The following is a 20190-nucleotide window of genomic DNA, read 5'->3' on the forward strand; positions in this document are numbered from 1 at the left end:
TCTGTTCCTGTCCTTTAATTCAAATACTAATTCTTCCAAACTAGGCAGATGATGTGAACTGATGCCTTGGTTGCACACCCAGCAGCACATGGCTCGTGCAAGAGCATACAGCTCAACGAGTGTTTTGAAGTCTTCAGTCCTTCATGTTTACATGTGTTTGTACCACTAAAATATCCTCCCTTGAACACACTTCTTTACATACTGTTGATTTGCAGTTGAATCATCTCTAAACATTTCCAGGCCGACTAATCTGTTCCCATGCTTGAAGACAGGTGTTCAACAGGTCCAAGTTCACTTTCCCCCCTGCACTGGTTATGTTGATCTGCAGGTGTGACTCACACTATCTGAGATTTTTACGTAGTCCTACTAGTGTGAGAAAATATCCCCGGTTTCAGTCAGCCAGTAGTTACTGAAAAATCAATATATGAGAAGCCTCACATCCTTGATGGTGTGATTACTTCATCCTATGCCTGGCGGGGCAATCCGGACAAGCATCTGAAGACTGTTCATAGTGGCTGCTCTGAGGCCCCAAAATAAAATAGCAGAGTGACCGGTAACATTACTGGACTGGTTCCCCATTTATAATTTATGAGGTTCTCCAATTTATTATTCTAGCCACTAACTTTGCACTTTATCCTCTCCATATGGGCTCTGAAGGTAAGTACACGATTCTGCAGATACTGCATTCATTCTTCTCCATTTTTCCAGTACTTTGCCAGTTCTCTATGAGGTCCTGAAAATAAGTACTAATGGTCTTGAAATTACGCTAACCAGTGGTTTTTACAGATACAACAAGGTTCATCACACTCAGGTACTTCAAGAATATCTAACAACTTTCTAATCTACTCTTTCGCTGCTGAAAGCGGAGGTCTCAGCCTTTCATTACTGGCACTAACTGGGTTAGCCATCAGATGGTAGTAAGTCTTCTAACAAAAACATATTAAGAAAGAAAAAAAAAGCATCAAGTTTTTTAACACTTCAGCCTTAGCAGTGTGATCTCTCTCTTCCACATAGCAGACCAATATTGTCATTGGCCCTTCTATTATTTCTGTGCTTGTCACAAGTATGCATTTCTGTTCAGGCTTTGTTTATGTGTTGCCTTGGTCCTCCAACGGCTTCTACTTCCTGCATTCCTCTTCCTTGTAGAAGGTCAACAGCAGCTTAACCAAATTTGTGCCTTGCTGCAACTCCTATGTTTCCTCTGGGATGGCAGTTTGTGTGCTTCGTACCATCTAAGGAACTGCCGCATCTCGCCTCTTCTGCAACTTCAGATCTTCCCTAACAGGGCTTTGGATTTTTTGCAGTTTGCCTCCCTGAAGTCCATTATTTTTATTTCACTGCTCTTTCTCCTTCTGTACTAAGGACCACACCTCCCTAATTCTACAGTCATTCCTACACAAGATGCATTCGCATTCTCAGCAAGTTCTTTCCAACTCCGCAGAATCAAATCTGGAAGAAACTCCCCTCTCAGTGCTTATCTATTTCCTGTATCAGAAGAATTTTGAGTACTTGCTGGTTAGCCACAGTACTGCAGTTCCTTTCCCAAAAGACATTGGAATAGTTAAAATCTCACGTCCTCAGCTATTTCTGTGATTTGACTGATTCTGCTAGCTATTAAAAAATTCCATTCATTTGATCTTTCTGGAAGGATGGGCAACAGTATAACCATGCCACCATTAATATTATTTTTTTTTAATCTATAACTATCATGCAGTACCTTTGTAACTTCCCAGTCTAAACCTAACTGTGTAGCTATGAATCCTCATTGTATATGGCACCACATTCTCTCCTTGTGTGTTGCATATAATTTCTGAGTAAGTTCCATCCTTTTACTTTAAGATTCCATTAACCTGGTGAACATTCTCACAATTTCTATAACATTACTAAAACGATAATTCCGATAATTATTGCTATTAGCAGCTACTTTTATTTATTCCTCATCGTTGTTGCTGTAGCTTACAATAAACCAATTCAGCATGGGGGACTGTAAGTATAAAAAGATATACGAGGCTTCCACATGTTCCCCATTGAGCCAATAAATTATTTTGTTCCAGTCTAGCTCCAAAAACTGATCTGTTGCGAGGGGGAGGTGGGGGGGGATGGGACCCCAGGTGTGACACTCCTCTCCTATGACTTTCTATGCACTAAACCAGTCCCATATTGTCATAGCACTATATTTTGCATGAATCCAAATTATAAGGTAAGGAGTACTCACTTGAATTATTTAGCATCTCAGAATATCTGAACCCGTGATGCTGAATGCAAAGAGTTCGTAGCTCTGTAGCTGTGTATGAGGTATACCCAGACCCCAGGAATATGTTAATAGCTGCATAAGGGCCATCATCCCTCATATGAGAAACACATTATGTCAACATGCTGCCAGTCTTCTAGGATTTCTTCCTTTTACTACATCTGTGTGTTATAGCAATACCCAAGCACTGCTTGTCAGTTAAATTATACAAAATTTGAATGTGTCTCCCAGCATATTGCTACTGCCATCCATCTCTAGGCTGTAAAAACATGTCCTTTGTGGCTGCCTTCAAACACATCACTGCATTTACTCTGCTTGAAACATGGGTGAAGATCTTCCTTGCTTACTGCTTGCTTATACTAAACGAGACTCCTCTGAACTTCTACCATGGCTTCCTATTTTATCTCAAGGACTCAAAGATTTGAAGCTTCTCATACTCAGCTTTTGCAATGATCTATCTAGTTCCGCATGCGTTGTGAAATGAGTACAAAGCTTCAAAGCACACTGGGGAAAGCAGCTCCTTCAAAACTGGCTAAATAGAAGTCCCGTGGAAACAAACCATGCCGATTTTGTTATGTTTTTCTTCTTTCTTCTTGCATTTCTTTCACCTAATTTAATCACTATATATTGTAACAAAGTACATTATAAGTACTTAATGACAGAGACCGTCACCTGCTTTGTGTTTGCACAGTACCTAGTGCAAATGAAACTGGTTCAGGTAAGGAGATTTGGCCCAGTAGCTGCCTAAATAAACGATGGTTCCACAGAACTGACACTTTAAATTCAAAATTATGAGAAGCAGCTCTAGTGTGACAGAAAGGGCAACGTGTGATTTCTTTCTTGTCTCCCACTTATGTTGTAATTTAACATTTGTACTTGAAGCTAGCAAGAATATTAAATCAGAGTCTTTCTGGATTGAAATAAGCGGACAGATTGTAATAAAAATGGCATAACAGAAGTTCTGTATTTTTCCCTGAAATATGAATAGTCATGATGGCAATCCAAGTGTTTGTTAATAACAAGAATGGTAAAAGCTTTTAAGAGGAAAGATACTTACCAAAAACATGGAATCCTAAAGTACAGGTGTAAGTGGCCCATTCTATATCTCTAGTTGTTTCAACACTCACAACTTGCTTACAAGCAGAGGGAATCCCTACAAAAGAAAAAATGTTATCATGTGGTTGGGTTTTTTAATTCTCAAATTGTATACATTTTTGATTGTACCAGATGAATTAAAACATATGGTCTACCTTGGCAGTTACATGATCTCATTTAAATTTTAAATCTGTATTAGACTGCCTGAACTTTGCACAAAAGGACTAAATAGAATTCTTACTCACAGTATAAGATTTCATAGTCTCCTGAATTAGACACAAGATATTGTGAATTAACAGACCAATCCAGATGAGTAATGAAGCTGGAATGACCCTACAAAGAGAAAAGTATTGTATTAACTGCACTAACAGTATCTCTCCATGTGACAACATTAATACAGTGCTACAAAACATACTAAGGTTGTTAATATTGAACAAGGAGAAAAAAAGGTTACTTACCGAGCATTTGCCAATTCTAGTGTATTTTCTTCCATTTTCACTTACGCCATATATATAAATACAGTTGTCATGGGAACCTATTGCTAAGAAGTTTCCATCTATAAACACAAAAGTGAAATGTAATTACTCCTCTAAGAAAGAATTTAGGCTAATTTTGAAAACTCAAGTGTTTCACAGACAAGAGGAACTGTTCTTAAAGGCCTTGATATTGAAAATGAAAAAAAAAAACCCATATTTTTTTCTTTTTCAGTTGGATATCGATGTATGTTTCAAGATTACAAACCAGCAAGTTTATACAGCAAATACTACTGTTAAAAGCACATGACACTGCTAGAAGCAGCTACAGTCCATGTAGGGCCAACCTGATTGCAACAACCTGCACTGTTAAGTCATATTTGTGGGTTTTTTTTTTCTTCCCAGTAAAACCATATTAACATGTGGGGGAGGGAAGGAGGGAAAAGAAAACCAGAGCTTGAGGCACCACCCATTCAGTGTTACCAATGTTTCATGGAGTATTTATTTTCAACTTCAAGTACGGCAAGTAGGAATTATTTAAAAAAAAAAAAAAAACAACCCAAATTTAATAAAAAAATTCAACACTTCTTTTTTTTCCCCAGTAAATAAATGCTCTCAAACCTGGTGAGTAACGCATTACAGACAGCTGTTCGTTTCCATCTGTGTGTACAGTGACCAAGTCTTTTGTTTCTGTGTCAAACACAAACCACCTGTTGTAAATACAGAAAGAGGCAAATACATCATTCCATAAGGAATTTCAATCTACTGTAATCTTGACCAACTTTTCTTCTGTCAAAATAGCAGAAGTTTTACACCAAGAAAAGAAAAACAGCAACTGCTACTCAGTTTGGTTTATTTTTACTTTAACACAAGGATAGTCTCTTTTCCATGCTTTTTAACCAGAAAAATGATCACACATTGACCCTGATATCAATCTTCAGATTCTAGTCTGTTTTACTGTGTCATGCATTAGAATAAAGTAAGCATCACATATAATGACCATTCTCCTTTAATGACCCTTCTCTATCCTATGCTGATAATTGAACTGATGCCTACATTAAATCCTAAAGCAAAGAAAAACACAAGCAAGAACCAGGACCGTTCTCTTCTGATAGAAGGATTAGCTTTATTTATTAACTTATTTTAAGTGAATTAGCTTTTACTTTTTAATTAATGTAATTAATTTTAATGAACCAAAATTAAATTTGTGGACAAAGGACAAAGATGAAATTTGCATGTCAATACTTGCATCAAATTATTAAAGGCAAAGAAAAGATTCCTCGCAAAGCTTCTCCTTTTTGTTTACTTTGTTTAGTAAATAAAGTAAATTTAGTAACTCAACTAAATCCTTTATTTAGGACTGATATACAATCCAAAATAATCTTGGCTCATAACGTATGAGTATCCTGTATGTTGTCAGTTAAGTGGAACTGTTTTCAATACTAACAGCAAAGTCTGCCCTCAAGTGACATGAAAGGAGAGGATGAAGCTCTGGGAAGGCACTCCTCCCTCCTATGACAGATAACCAAGGCTGAACCCCAGGTCTGCTGTTGACCCATTATGTGACCAAGGGTTCAATCTGCCCTGTAAAAGGGAGTTACTACCTTTCACCTTGGCGTTGTCTGCCTTGTTCAGGCCTTACGCTCTTCAGGCAGAGCAAGTCTCTTAATATGCATTTTTATGTTATGTCTAGCACAGTGTAATATTTGCCAAATTTTTGTTAAAGCCTCTAGTTGTCACTGCATTAGACATAATAAACCACTTACTAAATTATCCAACGAGCAACTTTTTCCTATGTGACTCCCTCTATGCTGCCCTACAGCCCTCGGAGAAGATCTCTGTACGCATCGGCAAAGTCAACTCAGCCTCTCAATCTTCTCCTTTAGCCTCTCCTTTGCCACGATGGACAAAAAGGTTTAACATTTAGGTCAGCGGTATAGTGACAGCACCTCCCACGCACGGTCTTCCGCTAACCTAGTCTTCCTGCCCTGTCCAAATCCATCTCCTCCCACTGATCTTAGATTGCTGCTCTCCCAGGGCAGAAACCACGTCTTCATTCTGTGTTCATGCAACACTCAGCACACACAGGGTGCTCCAGCACCAGGGTTTCTAGGCACTAAGGCAATACAAATAGATTTCACCCTGAAATTCAAAAGAAATCAATAGGGGATGAACAGGATCATGCAAACATCTGAAACGAGAATGGGAACTTGGATGTGAGCTGGAAAAATCATGTAGTGTTTCTTGGTGCCCCAAGTGTAGCTCTGGGCATCTTACCTTCCAGTCAGCGTTCCTACTGCAACAACAGATGCTGAAGGATGAAAACCTGAAGACTGTGCTGGATCCTAAAATGTTTCAGAAGGAAGCACACTTTTTTATCATTCCAAGATACAACCAAAACACAGATTAATTATTGGCCTCGGGAACACAGTAAGTCTCTCGCTGAATTTTTTGGGGGTTTAGTTTATTTGTGATTTTGTGTTTTTTTTAATAGAAACTTGAGGGGAGGGAAAAAGCATTTTTAACTGATTGAAATATTACCCAATAGATTCCCCCCCTCTATACAAGGCCACTGTTTTCTTTTCTTCACTATCTAAAAATAACTTGGCAAGTGATTTCATAACAATAACATCAGCAAAGGCAGCTTCTCAACTAATCACAAACAAGTAAGAGATAAAAATAACTTTTTAAACTAGAGCTGACCTAAGAATTAAGTAGCAAAGCTGCAGTTTATCTACTGTCAAAAGGATAAGCAAGTACTTATTAAACAAAGGTATGTATCACTTTGCACAGAGGTGTAAAGCTTAACTTCTACACACACCAACACCTTTTTCAGCACCTGCCAGTTGCAGCTTAGTGGGAGATTAAGGGCATAAATGGGGTTTCTTATTTTGATATACAATTTTAAAACATTTCACTTTGTATAGTGTATTATTATGGAGACGGGTAGAATTGCAGTGTTTTTCTTGCAATTTCAATATATGCCTAAAACCCAAGGTAAGCATTTTCTTTCTATTACTTGTTCAGTTACAAAGAATGAGCACCAGAACTCTTCAGGTTACAGCAGAAAGTCCCAAAACAAATAGCTCATTTTTTCTGATATCTGCCAAAAAAAAAATTTAAAATGTAAGCAATAAAACCGCATATCTCGCAGAGATACTTAGGCACTTGTTCTTCTATATTCCAGAATGGTATCACATTGTAGCCATTTTAGTAAACCTGTTCACAGTTTTAGCAATTTGTAACCACTAGCTCCAGAGGCTTAGTCTAAGGGATATTCCCATTAATTTTAAAGAAGTGACTAACTTCAAAGACATTAGTAACTCTAAAGAAATTTCAGAGAATTGTCAAGATCCAGGATTTCTATATATATGTTCTAAACCACTACAGTGGTCCAGAAAAGAAAATTTGCTGATTTTTCAAAGTATAATTTCCTATTAAATGCTAAAAATACTCTCTTGAAAAAAACAGAGGTTCAGTGAATTTAATTGGAGCAGTAACTGGTACTCTTTTTTACGTAGATCTCTATGACAAAAACAGGTTAACACGAAATGATTTATTTACTCTAAATAATCAGTCCTAATTTATGAAAAACGTCTCAGACATTTCAAGTGGTTAATAAGGAGATTATTGTCAAGACTGATAACAGAAATCTTCTCTTAATGAGGCAGTGTGTACTTGGAGAGGGAAAGAAATAAATCTAAGTCTAGTTCAATAATCTTACTGCTGTTACTGTCAGCCTTTTCGAAAGAATCAAGGTAAATAAAGCAGTTCCTTAAATACTTCAATAACAACAGCTTCTTGGAAAGTGTCTTGTATTTGCAAAACTGCAGCCAAATACTGCCTGAAGCACAATGTTAGTCATAATCAGCTAAACTCCAGTTCTGTTTTTCAGAGGACACCCACGATAAAACAGTGGACACTATGTTCTTTTTCAAGTTGATGATGAGCTAAGTAACTTTATTTCTGAGATAGCAGCTTATTTGATTAATAAATTTGTTCCTGCTCCCCATATTGTAATTATCTCCACTAATGATGCTTCATTATCAACCCAAACTTTGAAATGCTCTTTTCTTTAGACTGCAAGAGAGCAAAGTGCCAAAATTTGCACTTCTCTTTATGATAAGGCCCTCCTCAGTATATTGTTCCTGCAAATATATCCTGAGAAATAGATCAGAAGTACTAACTTCTTATTCTCCCAACGTTTTTGAAAGTGTATGCACGTGTACAAAACCATACACCTTTATACAGAGCAGGGTGAAGGATCACATTAGCACCTGCAACTGAATGACATGATGTTTTGTTTCTGACAAAAAAAATATTATTAAGAAAGCATAAAAAATGGTACCAATGATTTTGCGCTCCACTTCAGGGTATTTATAAATAAGACTTGCACAAAACCAGTCATGCACGATTTCTAAATAATCAAAATAAGTCTCCACAAAAAAGCCTGTGCTGAAGACCAGAAAGGTCTATGTAAAAGTTTCCAGTTGTGTCACTGGTCGAGTCATTCTGAACTGCATGCGAAGGATCTGCAATCTAGCGTGCTTGTATTCCACATGGTACAATAAACTACACTGCTATTGCTGTATTTCAAAACAAAAATAGACACAGGTTTATCTTTTCTTAGAGAGTCTACCAAGATGGATCCAGGAAAAGTTGGTTTACAACTGCTTACTGACTTTTAACAATATTTTTTAATGTTGAGGTTCAGAGCCTAAGTGTGCTGGTGTTTATTTGACCTTTTGTTTGGCATCCTGGTAGCACTTGAAGAGATTTGCGGGCACATTAAGATTTTGGTGCATCTCAATGTTTGACCACTCCCCTGAGTCCCAACAACAGTATTCCTAAAGACTGAAAGGGAGAGAGCTTCTTCTTAAATCCAAATCATATTAACATATCATAAACCCTAAAATGAGTAGAAGGTAGGAAAATGGAATTACCTGCCTGATTCTCAGGCCAAACCCTTAGTATTATTGATTTCCTTTTTTTTTTTTTTTTTTTTTTTTTAGATTAAACTACCTTTTATTTTCCTTTCTTTTAATTTCTTCTACTGCAGCCCAATCTGTCTTTATAACAGAGACACTGAATTGGGAAAATACTGCTCCACCTCTGAGGCAGTGGAACTGCTGATTTGGTCTCTCCAATTAATTAAGTCAACAAAAATATGGACCTTAGAATGTATGATCTTGGTTACACAGAATAAACCCCGGGTTCCACATTCATCAGGCAAACATGATTTACCAAGTGGACACAACTGGAGCAGGACACTACAAGAGGCAGTTTGGTAAATGCTGTTCTGCTAAGCCTGCTTCAACCTGATGCAACAGCACACGCTTACTGCAGACGCATTGTATTCAAGAAGGCTCATTGATACTGGCTTTAACTTAAAGTGTTATGTAGGTCTGAGAATGAATAATCCCGTTTATGAAAAAAGTTGCAGAATTAAGATTTTCAAAACTTCATGTAGACTAATGAAGGATTATTTACTATATCACACAGAAAACACTTTAGTCAGCAATATAAAACCCTGTAAGTTACTGGCTACAATCTGATTTGCAAACCTGGGTATTTGATATATCACTACACTGGGTGCTGTCTTTTTTTTCCTGAAGTAATTTTTGAGCTTTTCCACTGTACAGAGGGCAGATTAAAAGACAGAGAAATAACTTGGTTATCATGATCGGTACATATATCCAAAAAAAGTGTAGTCACATACCTATTAAAAACATGTAAACAGCAGACTGTTTGGAAAAAATGGGATAGTGGCATCACAAAAGAGAGAGACAAAAGCATCACCACTGTCTCCAGGAGACAAGCCAATGCCTTCTTACGGATAAACAATTAGAAGAATGATCAGGTGTCCAAAAAATGTACTCTAAAAATCAGTTCCTAGTGACGCATGTAGTAATGGAGATCACATGCCCCCACAAAGCCACTGGGAATCTGCAGACGCACAACTGGGTGCCTAAGTGCAGCATAAAACTGAGCCTCCGCTCAGCACTCCTTCAGCACCCAAACACCAAGTTCCACACCAGAGGCAGGCAGTGAAATACTAAAACCCACATTCATTTATTTGTGAGCAGGATGTGTAAAAATACTATGAAATTATAGAAAATAAATCAAGATGGCCAAAAAATGTCACCAAGAAAAATCGGAGTTCTGGCTATCATGCTCAGGATAGCAGTAGTAGTAGTAATCCTGATCAGAACTACTTTTAAATGATAAATATTTCTTAGATTTTTCTTTGTGGTTCTCTTCCTAGTATAAAAAAATATAAATGTCAGCAGCACTGTACATTTCTATATGATACAGCATATAGAGTCATATAACCTAGGGCTTAAAATTCTTGTTTTTAAGAGGTTTATGGCCATTTTCAGAAAGACAAATTTCATTACTCTCTCATTTTTTCCCTCAAGTTAATACTTTAAGATAGTTTACTCAATAATCTTATGGAATACCCAAATTATTTGAGAAGTTCTGTAAGAGTAGAGCTGTGTTAAATAAATTTATACCTCTATAGTCTTGTTCCAGATAGGATGATGAGTGGTAGCATCCCAAAGAGTAATGTGTTTGTCATGTCCGCAAGTGAAGAACTGAGGTTTAGAGGAATGGACTGCAAGTCCCCAGAGCTCATCAGTGTGACCCTACACAAGCAGAAATGTTTCTTGACAAGAAGGACCGTACCATCAAAACTGAACATGCTTAAACAGGATTAAAATGACCAAACCATATATTAAGGCATTAATAATGCACTGGCTTAGATAGAGGCAAAATTATTATGTTATTTATTGCCAAAAGTACTGTGATAATAAATCAAACACATGCATATTTTTGAAACTTAACTTTAAGCAATACCGCCACTGCTATTACAGACTTTAAAATGTTCTTGTAAGGCAACTGCTTACCTGGGTAATTGGGAAAAAATCTCCTGATAGCGTGCCCTGTAGGACGAAGTTTCTGGTGGTTCCTATTAATACAACATCCCCTTTCCCCTCTGCTACTGTTCTTATCGGACCAAACTGCTCTGGAATCTGTGGTCATAACAAACAGATAGATGAGTCAGACAGTTTGACAAGTGTTGCTATTTTTAAAGACACAGGGCCTAGAGAATGCATTTTAATAAATGTTGCACAGAGAAGAAATGAAATGGTTGAATACATATGTCACGCTTTCTAAAGTTTGTAACAACTTGCATCAGTTCAGTAACTGTCTTTATAACACTACAAGAAAAGACACCGTTAAGTACGGGAACACTCTGTCTGTACAGATAAACCAAGTATTTCATCAAACAGAAAGGTTCCTTCGTGCTGTGTTAACTTGATTCCATTTTAAACGCATCCTGTGATACCAGACTAAGCATTTCTACTCACAGATAGTGTCAGGCTTTGTATCACTAGTACTTTCTTGCAAGGAATGTTTCTTTAATTGCAGCCTAGGTTCTGAAAGAGCCAGCGCAAATCTCCAATAAAAAGTTTAAGGCATGATAGAAAAATCTTAAATAATAACAAGTAATACCACTGTATGAACAAACAGGATAAAAAGAACAAGCACGTACCTTGTGCTGTGTTAAACACAGAAATACCAAAACAGACACTATTCCAGATGCAACATTTAATAATATACAGTAGAGCTGAAAGCCTTCCTCAGAGTTTCATGCTGATTGTTCTCTTAGATTTAGTGTGTAAATAGTGATGTAGTTGTGTCCAAACAAATTCTGCTTTAATCTTTTAAGTTCCTACATAGCAACTGAAGTAATTTTGGGGATTTCAAAACACACAACACTAACCAAGAAATTAATGAAAAAAATGGAAGTGCTAAAACCCCCAGAAAATCCTCACATCATTTTGCAAAAGAGGATAGTGCAAAACTATTTAAATATTGTAATACTCTGATGTGAAAAATTATCTCACATTGTTAATTGCAAAGAAAGGAATAAATAATATGAAGAGGTACGAATGCAGGATTTGTTTTCCAGTTACCATAGACCTTATAAAGGGAATAGTATGTTAACTAATAGGCTATCACAGGAATGACCTGATGACTGAAATGATACTGCATTTTACCATTTATTTGCTTTCCCACCGAATACACATCCATAAGAACAAAAAATGATTTAAAAAGCTCTATTCAGAAGACAGCTAAAATTTTGTTTTGAGTAGCTGAGTAATTTCAAGATAGGTGATATCACCTCTGTTTTGTGAAGTTTTTGGTAATTTCCATTCCAAGATATCAGCTTTCGGTCCTTTCCACCTCCAGATACTAATGTGCCATCTCGCAGCATACACAGCGCAAATATTCCACCCTCATGTGCCCCTTGAACTGCGTGGCTTATTCTGTTGGTACCTGGATAGAAGGAGAAAAGACATTACTACTGAAATACTCAGCTTAATAGCTCCTTTTCCCCCATATTGTTTCCTCTGTTTCTCTACTACCTGTCAAGAATTATATCGAAACAACGATAATGGCAGGCATGGAGTGTGGCACCAAGATGCACAGACCCACATTCCCCCCATCTCAAAACTGAAAAGTATGCATACTTGCTCAGTCTAGTTCAAACATGAAGTAAAATAGGTTAATTTAAACCGTTCACGGAGGTTTAAGCTAAACTGTTTGACATTGCATTTGACCTGCAGTAGCACTATGCACCTCATCAATAAAGAAATCTCAACCCAGTCACTAGTTATCCTCCAATGATATTCCACAGCCTCCAGACACCGAACCTGCACCAAAACCCAACTAAGCTAGAGGTCTTTGTACGTCTGGCAGAAGCTGTTGAATCACTCTCCAGAAGAGCTTGTACTTCTTTATTGATGAACTTGGCTTGTTCAAGTACCTTCTTAGACTCGCAACACCTTCAAAACCAACTACATTAGATTGATTAAGTCTCTCTAATTTGATGCACCATTACTATTACGAAGCATAAAGAAATGATTGCTAGTGATTCTGTTACTGAAACGTGCACCTGACATCAAAGCTTGGCTAACTTTCTGTTTAGCACAAGCAAGGGGCCGATTCAAGTCAGGAAGAAACAACGCCTTTTCCTTTATAAATCCCACTTGCTTCTATCCACATCTGTGGATATGTGTCCGTTACAAGTGATTTCTGTTAAGGGAAGCTTTTGCTAAGGATACTCTGACCTGGTGGAAGCAGCCCTCACTTGAACATAGAGCTCTGAGTCAAAAGTACTGCAGACACAGAAAGCACGCTGTAGTGCAGAAAAAGATGAACAGCATTTTTGCCCAACCTAAAAGAACCGGCAGAGCTGAGAAGACCTTGCAGCACACAAAGAATTCGCTTTCATTTCTGGGTTAAAGGGCAGAAGCGGCTACTTGTGGTTGAGGCAGAAGTCAGAGTACTGGCATGAAGGCAATGCCCTGACCCCACCGTGCCAGCAACTGCCACCACCTCCCCAGTCTGGTGGCAGCCCAAAACAACCACCGACAACTGGGAGGTGAGACTATGCAATTCCTAAACTCTGGTTGGAAGGAAAAGTGTTCAAGTGTCTTGCTTTAAACTGTCATAGGGAAAAGAAAAGGGAAATAAAAGAGGAGCTGAGTTAGAAACACCATACCCATCCCTTCCCTCAACGTATCGGTCAAAAGCACAAGGAAACAACTGACTGATAGTCCTTGGGCGAAAAAAAGGCTACAAAAACCAGCTCAATAAGGCTCAGCTGTGTAACTGATTCACTGCGTTGCTTCCCAGATCTTATATCCTTCATCTATCTTGGGAGAAGGCACTGAGTAAATAAGAAGCAGCTGTCATCCACATCCCTTCTTCCTGTACTAATAAGGCCTCCTTTAGGGGATTCTCCTTATTCCTATGCATGGCATCTCACACACTAAATAAACGTTTAGGATGTTGCTGCTGTTTGCCTTCCGGCAGGCATTGCCTTCTGCTGCCTAAAAAAAAAAAAAATAAATTTAAAAAAATCTCTTTTCTTACTAGAAAATGCTTTTTAAGAAGTTTGTCCTATCCATCTGTTCTTGTGAAATAAAGCTGAGGAATTCAATTAAATCTGCATATATTTAAGCTTGACTTCCTAGGACAACAAATAAAGCTATTTGTTGTCTTTTTTAAAGTGTATGTCAATAGGCATAATTTTCGCAAACACTGCAGAGTGGCAGCATAGGAGACTGGAGATTATCAATTACATCAGAAGTGTTTCTTACTATGACACTGATTCAAGAAAATAACTTTTCCTGCTATTTCCTAGGTCAGTAAAAGCTATATTTCCTGGCATAGCTCTGTGATTCAGCATTTGACCATAGGGAACACATTCTGTAGAATTTTGTGCTCAAGTGGTCAGGCATATATGTTCTTCAGGTGCTCATAGAGGAGAATCCAGACATAAATCTGCTGGATTGGTCTTGGGAAAGAACTCAAGATAAACAAAATTTATTATCCTTAAAGCGAGGCTACACTCACGTAAAAATTCACAGTCTTCTGTATTAAAATTTTACTACTAACTTCAAGCTTGTCTTACCTTTTCCCCAAACCAAAATGTTTCCACTTGAGTCTCCTGTAATAGTATCACCATTTTCAGAAAAGGTCACACACAGGACAAACTTTGGCTTCTCTTGTTTCTGCACGGTTATGAAAAATACACACTCACAGCAACACACAACCCATTCATTTGAACTGTATACATTTGAGTCAACTAGTTTAGTCTTACACAGCTCTATTATTACTTAAAGATCTACAACAGGAGTTAAACACAATCCTACGGTCTAAACAGTTAATCTGTGCAAGGGCAAAAGCTGAGGTTGGTGGCCCAGTCCTGCACCCTTTCATTACACGTTGCAGACAGAGCGAGGGAGGCAGCTGCCGGGTTTGGACACAAGACCAGGAATGCTCCGAGATAAACCGAATCCCCCAACTCCCGCAAACCCCAAAGGCCTTAAGCATTTAGAAATGGCCAAAGATGCAAACAAGCTTTATTACTGTAATTTTTAACTCCAGAGTTTCTAGGGGGAAAATATTTGTAGAGAGTTTGGCTGTAGTGTAAGAACTCAGAAACCGTCTCTTGGAAGAATCCTGACCTTCAGCAAGGGAAATGTTGCTTTGAGACCCTGCATTTCAGAGACTGACAGCAACAAAACAGTGAAATAAGGGGACAAAACAATTCACTAGCTAGTAGCTTCTAAGGACGTTATTTACAATGTTTGCGGACTACCAGCCTCTTTCTCCCTTGAACCAAGAACCATTCTCAACTAGGATCACCACGTTCTTCCACCTGCCACCCACCATCGAGAATAATAGAGCCCTAACCTAAATATTTTTTCTTTATAATATTCTGCCTAAATCTAAATCTAAATATTCTGCCTAAATAGAGGCAGAAATCTGCCCAGGTAGTTTAGGAGTTAAAAATGAATGAAAAAATAAAATGTAGCAACATTTAAATGCATTATCTCAGCATCTCCTCCTGATTTCACACAAAGTATATTAATTGACATTGCAAAATAGCTGGTTTGGCTCTACCTGCAAGCCAGGACTCCCCAGGCAGTTACCTCGGCCCTGATGGAGTTAATCAGCAGTGGCCACAAACATCCCTCATTTGTGCACGTAACTGCTGCCCAGCTCAGTTTATATTTAAGAACAAAACCCAATCAAGGCCTCGAAATCAAAATTATATTTACCAAGTAGTGGCCAGATCAATCTGTATTTGGATAACGTGTGTATGTATCTGAGCAGAACAGAGGAAAATGGAAGAATATTCATATTCAGATAATTTACGGAGTTTTCCAAGTCTTTCCTCTGACAGTAAAAAAACCCCCAGCATATATCACTCTATTTTTTTTGTAACCTGAGGTAAGCATAGAGAGTGTTAGGGTAACAGTTGTTGGTTTTTTTTTTTGGGGGGGGGGGCGGGGGGAAGCATAGCATAAAGAATACAGGAAAAAGGATGCGAGGAAAAAAATGTTAATAGCAATTCCAAATTTCATTGGGGAAATTTTACCCATGGAAAAGTTCTCTCTTTTATAAGGTAGCTATATCACGAATGCCACCTCAGCTTCCGCAAAATATCAAGTTTAACAATGATCAGTTGTTTTGATTTACACGTTCAAACCTTACTAACCCTTACTTCTATAAGACTGTACCATTACTATAAACACAGAATGAAGGAAATATTTTATTTTACCTCAAATAATCCTTGCTTTTTAATAAGGGAATTCCCTTCTAGTGTCCAAAAATAAAGGTGTGATTTTCCACAAGTAACTATGATATTTGTATCAGTAGGGTGAAAATCTGCAGCAAATACAGCCTCATTAGAGCACTTGGAAGGAAAAAAAAAAACAAACATTGTATCAAAATCTAATATTCCAAGAAAATAAAACAATATTAAATGGTTGTCCATTTAGATAAACTGATAAGTTGGTAACTCCTGATATAAGAAAAATTCTGAGCTATTCATTTATTACTGTAGTCTAGAATACTTTGATAGAATACTTAGAAGTCAAAAGATTTTATGTTTTTATAAGTACATATCAAAAGTTATCCTTCAAATCCATGCCAGATAATGAGAAAATCTACGGAAAAAAGAGTAGTTAAGACATTTTGTTTCTGCACATGCTCTTATCATTGCTGCCTAGACTTTTCAATAAGTTCTGGAATGGCAACAGCAGCAATTTTTTTAAAAAAAAATCTACTGGGATAATCTCAACAGAGAGAAAATATTCACTTTCTTCATGTTCTTTCATGTTTTATGTGAAAGTGTTTAAAAGGCACAGGAGGTTAAATATAGAACGACATTTTATGACAAGAAATCCAGATCTACATACAAGAAACTAGTACAAAATATCTTATTGCAACACCTTGACATCTGCCAGCTTTTCTTCTTTCTGCCAGTCCCACACAGAAAGCACATGGTCGTTTGAGTCATCCACGGAGCAGAGGCTACTTCCTCCGTTCTGAGGCAAAACATGGAAAATATTAATGCATCGCCCAGCCAACAGGAAAACACATAAATACACATTCAAAACAAACACCCCTGTATAGGTGAAAATATTTATACAAATTTACACTAACTGTTATACTTTTAGTTATCCCATAAATCTCCGTGAAATATAATAATTTATCAGGCCATTGAAATATAGGTCTAAAAAGGAATCTAGAAGAGGAACTCTTGCAAACTTAGACTTCATCAGGAATGAGTTATAAGTTTCTTTCTTTGCAATGTAAACCAATTACTTCTTCTCAGACCTGCTATGGACACAGGGAACTTTACTCTTCATATAGGAATAATGGATCAGAATCAGGGAATGTACTAAGAAATCAGAAAACAACTTATTCCTAGCAAGTCTTTTTTACAGTTATGGCTTCTATCAGTAGTTCCAATCTGAATGACCCCAATTCCTTTAGTCTTTCTTCATGTATCATGTTTCTCCAGCTGGTACCCATTTTTCTGATATGTGAATCCAAAGACTGGATGAGGAACTCCGGACTGAGACTCTACCTGAATTGAGTGGGGCTGACCAACACTGGTCTCACTAGTGATGGGAACTCCTGTACAAAAGACCATAAGATCTTTTTCCAAACAGCAGCTATCTGCAAGGTACTTTTTGGACCATTTCCCCCCATTTCTCTGGTGTTCATTCCTAGCTGTGTGTCTACAGTGGAATAAATCATCAAGTAATGACTAATTGATTTCCAACCCAGTCAAATATGACTTTTGTATCCTGTTGCTCCTGGCATCAGCTACGTCAGCTTTGACTGCAGATGAGCTTGCTGGAACAGACTGAGCCTGTGGTCACACTGGCATTCCCTCAGCAGCAACGCTGACACGCACCGTCCTTCCTCTGCCACCCATGGCACAGCTGTTTGTTGCTGCCTCGCGAGCTGAGCCACCACCACAGTTTGGGCTATCATGGAGTAAGCCTGGTTGGGGAACAGATCGATTTTGGGGGGGAAAAGACAACCCAAACAAACTCTGCTTAATTTTGTTTATATACGAGGTTGTTGGTTGTGTTCCTGACTCATCAGGCCCCTAATACACATCTCAGACACAGCTACAAAAAGAACTGTGCCAAGGCAAGGCGAGCGGTGGGAGGGAGACACGCCTGGGTAGCCTGAAGAGGGGGCTGCCCAAAACCAGATAAGCAGTACTGCTACGGCATGGGGAGGGATGCTCAAACAGGCCAAGCTATGACTGAAATCACAGCACAAGGCAAACGTATGAAATGCTTTCTCCTGGCATCTGCCCATACTGATCCTCCATTATTAAGTGCCTATTTCTTCCTCCAGGGAGACACTGATAGAGTATTTGCTTGTTACTCCTTTTTATTTGTCCTTCAAAGGTGATTTTGAACTGCCTTGGCTTTCACCTTTGTATTAACTAGCTCTCCCAACTCACTTGTCTCTTTTCTGCTTTCTATGAAATATGGTCATCAAGAGATTTCAAGTGTTTGTGGCAACTTTCACTAGGCAACATGTTGCCTAGGGAATACACCATTTAGCCCCTGCCTTCCTAAAAATGCTGTGGAGACAACCAGATACCACCACAGACACCACTTACGGATCCTTCTGTACACGGAGGGTTCCTAGACTTGTGTGCCAGGCTGCAGACTCATATTTTTTATATGAGATTTGAAAGCTGCCTACGTCACCTTTTTTTACCTCCCTGACAGACTACAGTTCAAAGGGTGGTGCCAAGAGGCTAACAACAGGATTCTAATTCTTTACAATCCTTAAACCGTATGTCTTTGCTGCTTTCAAGCAAAAGATTTTGATTCTCCTATGGGAGCTCCCATTTTTTAAATCCAGAGTCAGTGGTACAGGCCATTGTCAAGGTCTTTCATCAGCCGTTCTTAGGCATAGTTAGGGGGTTAAAAGGTGGAGAGTAACTTTCTTAAGTAGAGAGAAACACAATAGGATGATTAAAGAGCCGTGAGGATACCAAAATTTCAAGAACACAAGTGCTACTGCAACTGCTTGTGCCTGAATAAATCAATTGCACCTTCTGGTAAGAATGAGCTAGATCTCTGAGACTGCCGAGATACCACTAACTTCCACAGCGATGTAAACTGTTGGAAACAACTGGGTTGCAAGCTTTCCTCCTCTAAAGAGAAAGCTGAGAGAACAGACAGCTTGGGAGTTTGTTTTGGTCAAGGATGCTAAACTTGAAAAACTTCAAAGACCTGCTCAGCAAATATTCTTAATATTTCATTTACTTTACTTACAGATTTAGAAAAAGCAATGCAAGTGACAGCCCGGTCAAAAAACCCCATCCCGATGACATGCAGCGTATTCAGAGTTACAGAGTCCCAGACACGCACGTGTGGGGGCAATTGCTATAAAACAGACAGAGAAAAAGCAGCTGAAACAATAATAGCACAAAACCGTCAGGATTTAAAAAAAATGAGAATGCATTTAAAAACCCCCACCATTTTATCCCAATTTAAGGTTGAAAATTATCAGGACTTCTCTAGAGTCACCCTTGTAAGCAGAGATACGCTACGGATGGCTTGCTGATTGCTGTGGCTGGGACCAGTGCCTGGGACTGATGCTCTGGAGCGCAAAACATGCCAGGTCTCAGGGACGTAACGGGCACGGACAAATTCTTCATCAAGTGAAAATTGTTGATGGCCTTGGGACGTGGGACTTACTGGTAGGTCTGGGATCATCAGTTTAAACAGAAGCAATCGAGGTAATTCTGATCCACGCCAAACAGCAAGTGCAAAAAGAGGCTTAAGCATCTCCAACGTGCCGTAACAACGGCCGTGGAGGACAATGCACCTTCGCGCTCTGCTCGACAGCTGCGATCAGAACTGCTAAAGTGCTTTTAGTACGGAAAACTCCCGGTACGCCGGGCGGCCCGGGGCCAGCCGCCTGCGGCAGCGACGCGCTGCCCACGCACCGTCCCGCCCGCCGGGGGCGGCAGCAGTGCCGCGGGGTGCCGCCAGGGGGCGCCGGCGGGACGCAGCAGCCCTGGCCCCTTCAGCTGCACGCACGGCTTTGTCACCGTAGCAGGGAAAAACGGCAACAGCCACCCTTGCTCAGGAGTAGTGAAATTGCCCTTTAACGTAAATAAACGTATAGGGGAAAAAAAATATCAAGCCCACCCCAGTACCTCAGTTATATAAATAGCTTTCATATAAGCTTACCTATATAGCACATCCCCTCTCTGGCACAGACATCAAACTTTCAGATTTTCTTTCACAAGTACAATGGTAATGACTTGTATTTATGAAGTTAAAAAATAAATACCAGAGATATCTCCAATACACAAGAAAAATTAATAGTTTATGTTACTCAACTAAATTATCTTCATTCAAACCTTGTATTTCATAACTGGGGGTTTGCTGTCCTTATCTACTTGAAGTAGTTAGTATATTGATTAATCCATTTTTAACCTAAAATTCTTCTTTG

At 38.7% G+C, this 20190-nt stretch overlaps 1 protein-coding gene across 15 annotated transcripts in view; it reads right to left on the reverse strand.

Annotated features, from left to right (window-relative positions):
- EML1 (EMAP like 1) overlaps positions 1 to 20190 on the reverse strand; it is a 130592-nt gene that overhangs the window by 4427 nt on the left and 105975 nt on the right. For all 15 annotated transcript variants that reach the window (XM_040599795.1, XM_040599791.1, XM_040599785.1 and 12 more), the window contains 12 exons: positions 19002 to 19112; positions 16638 to 16733; positions 15965 to 16099; positions 14309 to 14408; positions 12011 to 12165; positions 10728 to 10853; positions 10335 to 10466; positions 6097 to 6164; positions 4441 to 4529; positions 3805 to 3902; positions 3592 to 3679; positions 3309 to 3404 (listed from right to left, as the gene is read on the reverse strand). In XM_040599795.1, coding sequence (XP_040455729.1) covers positions 3309 to 3404; positions 3592 to 3679; positions 3805 to 3902; positions 4441 to 4529; positions 6097 to 6164; positions 10335 to 10466; positions 10728 to 10853; positions 12011 to 12165; positions 14309 to 14408; positions 15965 to 16099; positions 16638 to 16733; positions 19002 to 19112 — 1294 coding nt within the window. The remainder of the gene's footprint in view (positions 1 to 3308; positions 3405 to 3591; positions 3680 to 3804; positions 3903 to 4440; positions 4530 to 6096; positions 6165 to 10334; positions 10467 to 10727; positions 10854 to 12010; positions 12166 to 14308; positions 14409 to 15964; positions 16100 to 16637; positions 16734 to 19001; positions 19113 to 20190) is intronic.

This window comes from Falco naumanni, chromosome 7, assembly GCF_017639655.2.
Source record: "Falco naumanni isolate bFalNau1 chromosome 7, bFalNau1.pat, whole genome shotgun sequence".
Lineage (NCBI taxonomy): Eukaryota > Metazoa > Chordata > Aves > Falconiformes > Falconidae > Falco > Falco naumanni.